Source organism: Lottia gigantea (genome assembly GCF_000327385.1).
Source record: "Lottia gigantea unplaced genomic scaffold LOTGIsca_16, whole genome shotgun sequence".
NCBI lineage: Eukaryota > Metazoa > Mollusca > Gastropoda > Lottiidae > Lottia > Lottia gigantea.
The window spans coordinates 496,781-500,736 of NW_008707965.1; the positions used below are offsets into that span (position 1 = coordinate 496,781).

General features: G+C 32.0%; 1 protein-coding gene across 1 annotated transcript; it reads right to left on the bottom strand.

Moving 5' to 3' along the window:
- Nucleotides 1–646: 646 nt before the first annotated feature.
- Nucleotides 647–3,285, bottom strand: LOTGIDRAFT_112693 (hypothetical protein; the record flags this gene model as incomplete). The annotated part of the gene is made up of 5 exons (XM_009051113.1): nucleotides 647–761; nucleotides 1,316–1,382; nucleotides 2,314–2,434; nucleotides 2,764–2,835; nucleotides 3,184–3,285. Coding segments are annotated over 5 exons (477 nt in total), but the record flags the coding sequence as incomplete, so codon positions are not given.
- Nucleotides 3,286–3,956: the final 671 nt, after the last annotated feature.

A 3,956-nucleotide genomic window follows, 5' to 3' on the forward strand; every position in this document is an offset into this window, starting at 1 on the left:
CTATGAGTGTCCCTGATACACAAACCTCTTTACAATCTCTTTTATCCTCTTGAAATTATTCTTTGACATCTACTTTCAATTTATCAACATATATATTTTCAAAGAAAAGGAGAATAACAATTTTTAGTAAATTCGGATTGGAATTGCATGAAATCTGCTTCAGTAACAGGGAATTCCAAAACTAATTAATGTAACTAACTTTGGAGTCCCTTTCAATAGATATATATATATATACATACATGATATAAAGTCTAAAATTATTACTACAAAAGGAACATGCTAAAAATACACAGTAATCTAAGATTATCTAATATTTCAACTAAACACACAGTTTTTATTTCCTGCTATTAATCTGATAAAATAGAGATTGGACAGTTCTATTTGACCAATGGATTCGACTAATGTTTTAATTATTCAATATCTATGTTCAGAATTTCTCCCCCAGTTTCCTACTGGGCTGAGAGAGGCACAAAGAGCTAGAGGTCCGCAGAAGACAAAGCATTTTAGAACGCCCCTCCCCCCACTCTTAATTGCTGAGAGAGTTCGATATGTAACATCAATGGTCCCAGGGTGGCAAAGGAGAATTTTAAATGTGGTACCTTTTGGGAGGCTATGGAAATTTACCCAATTCTCAAAGTTTCAGTGGTCAAGGGAGATAACTTACCACATCAGTTGGTACTGGCCACCCTTCCTCTGGTTCCTCTATTTCTGGTGAAACATGTAAATACAATAAAGCATCTCCATCTTCACTCTCTTCATCACTACAAATATTAACAAAGTATCAATTCAGACTTGAATCACATTGCAGTTTGCCGGTAAAATTACCCATTTTGTGATTCGATATTTCCTTTGATTAGCCAAATCTAAACTAACTTCATTGGCAAGATCAACCCTAGGAAGAACATTTTGAATCTCTACCGAACTTTTATGAAATGCGAATCAAAATTAAATTTAAATTGCTAATCAAATATTTCAATCTTATTTTATCCCTAGTTCAAGCAAACATATTAGTTGCTTTACATTAAAATCATGTACAATAACTCCTAGTGGAAATATTTGAAATTAGACTGAAGAGTTTAATACAAAAATTGCGAAACTGCAGACATATTTTCAATTGGCAATCTATACACAATATTGCTTACATTGTTAAACTGAATAAATAAAAACATTCCTAATTCAGATATGAACTCAACTTCTAAACATTGTCTTATGAATGATATTGATAGATAAACATGAGTAGAAGAGGAGTTCATTGAATAGGTGAGGGGCATCAAATACATTCTGGTACATTTTTTTTAAGTTTGTATTAACATACCTGCTGACAAAAGCTTGAATTGGTTCCACAGTTGTCACATCTACATCTACCTCTTCCTCTTCTTTACCTGTATCATATAATTATAGGAAACCAAGGCTAAAAGGTGTTTGAAGGCTAACTGTTTGATCAGACACATGTAAACAGGCATACATGGGAAATCGGTACAAATAGAAATAGCTGAGCAATGTAAAAGCCAATATAATAAATTATGACAGGTCTGTATGAATTTTCCTCATATGCCAGATAGTTATAAAGTATTTAAAGCCTGTATCTTAAGTGGATATATGTCTCTGTGGCTGGATGTTTGGTTGTTAAAAAGCATAAGAACGGCAAACACTGGACTACTTTTTGATATAACACTGTAGTATTTTTTAATACAACGCTGTAGTATTTTTTAATACAACGCTGTAGTATTTTTTAATATAACACTGTAGTATTTTTTAATACAACGCTGTAGTATTTTTTAATACAATGCTGTAGTATTTTTTAATACAACGCTGTAGTGTTTTTTGATACAAAGCTGTAGTGTTTTTTAATACAACGCTGTAGTATTTTTTAATACAACGCTGTAGTATTTTTTAATACAACGCTGTAGTATTTTTTAATACAACGCTGTAGTATTTTTTAATACAAAGCTGTAGTATTTTTTAATACAAATCTGTAGTATTTTTTAATACAACGCTGTAGTATTTTTTAATACAACGCTGTAGTATTTTTTAATACAACGCTGTAGTATTTTTTAATACAAAGCTGTAGTATTTTTTAATACAAAGCTGTAGTGTTTTTTGATACAACGCTGTAGTGTTTTTTGACATAAGGAATGCATTGTACAGGCAAGATGTAACATTATAAAGATATGGATGTTTCAGCCACAAAGTAACCGATATGGCTTTCTTGTTGACAGTCTCTTTGACTTCTTCTGGAATGGGAGATGAAGACAGCAAAATTAATCAGCTTTAGAGTTAAATGAGTTGAAAGAGAAAAAAACAAAAAGTCACCATTTGCATTTTCTTCTTTTTCTTTGTCTTCATCTTCCAGATCAAATTCTGATTCTCTCTCCTCATATTCTACATTTTCATCTAATTCTTTAAAATCAGGGGCAAACGCTGACCAATTTTCCTGGAAAGAAATAGAACTACATAGAAGATAGATGCAAAATCTAACCAATTTTCCAACCAACATATTAGTCAAGGACCAGCTGGTAGAAAGGATCCTTGTGAATCTAAGTTGTTATCCTTGTAAAAAATTATTGTTTCTTTCTTGCTTTCTTTATGTAGTGCCTGATTTTAAGTCACATCACACTTACTGCTCCAGTGAAATGGTGCAGACTTTCCTTAAAAAGAATATTTTTTGATGCCATTGCCTCTAAAATCAGTAATCTGTTGATCATATCATTCCAAGTTCCAATCTCCCTACCTAATCTACCTTCAAGATAAAAGATTACTTACAACTTGATTCTGAGCCCAGATAGAAACTAAACCACTTGATATTGATACAATAATAGGTCGTACTGGATGCCACTGAAATTAAACACAATGTCCTACTACATAACCATAATAATTAATAACCTTTATGAGGATATCTCATGGCCTAACGGATTCAATCTCCCTCTGGATAATGCAACATAAATTTTAGAATATATTCTTCTGTCAATTATTGGGCTGATAAACACTGGATGAGAATGAATATATCTAGTCTGCTAAGATTGTTGTTATGGTCACATGATGTGATGCTCAGAAATTCCAAAAAACTGGCTTCATAATCTCCAGAGCAGGAATTACAAACAATCTAGGGTATACCAATAAACAAAGTACTTATATAGAAGAAAAACTATGGCAAAACTATTTAAGTACAAACTGTATACTTACCACTACATCAAGTAAAAGTTCCCCCTTAGTACCATGTAATATTTTAACGAGATTGCCTACACCCTTCTCCCAGATATACAGCGAATGTTGTCGAGCTGAACCAGCTACTATATATTCTCCATCTCCCGAAAAACAACATTTCTTCCATAACGTTCTACAAATTATATCAAAATTATACTGATTTTGTCTTAATAGGTTTAAAATGTAATATTTCAGATATCCACTTACTAAACAAGGTTTTAGGCCTCAAGCCAAAATCACCCATTGTTTATGGATAGAAATCGTATTTTCCAATTGTACGTCACACGAATCCAACAGACCTGTTAATTTATTAAACATCAATTCTATTAACAAGGGTTCATATAGTCAAATACATAGACAGTAGTTTTAAACATAGATTGACTTTTGAAATGTAAACTGAACCTTGTGTTTGTTGTATAATACCAAGTTAATGGCTAGACCACAGGCCTTATTCTTCATGATTTTAGTGTTCCAGTCATCTGATGGTAAATCACAAAAATCGATCTGTATTTCTTAAAATCTGGATTTGATCCTAGTTATGTTTATGAAAATGCTAATACTTATATGAATAGAAAGCAGATGTGTTCTACTTATACCTGTATGTCTCACATGTCCATAATTAATTCATAATTAAATTAGAAGAGAATTACCAGCAGAATCCAATGAGTGACCAATCAAGAAAGGTCAAAAAGTATTTTTTTGTTTATCCAGACAGTACTTAAATGGGCAATTATGACTCTTTATCAATTGCT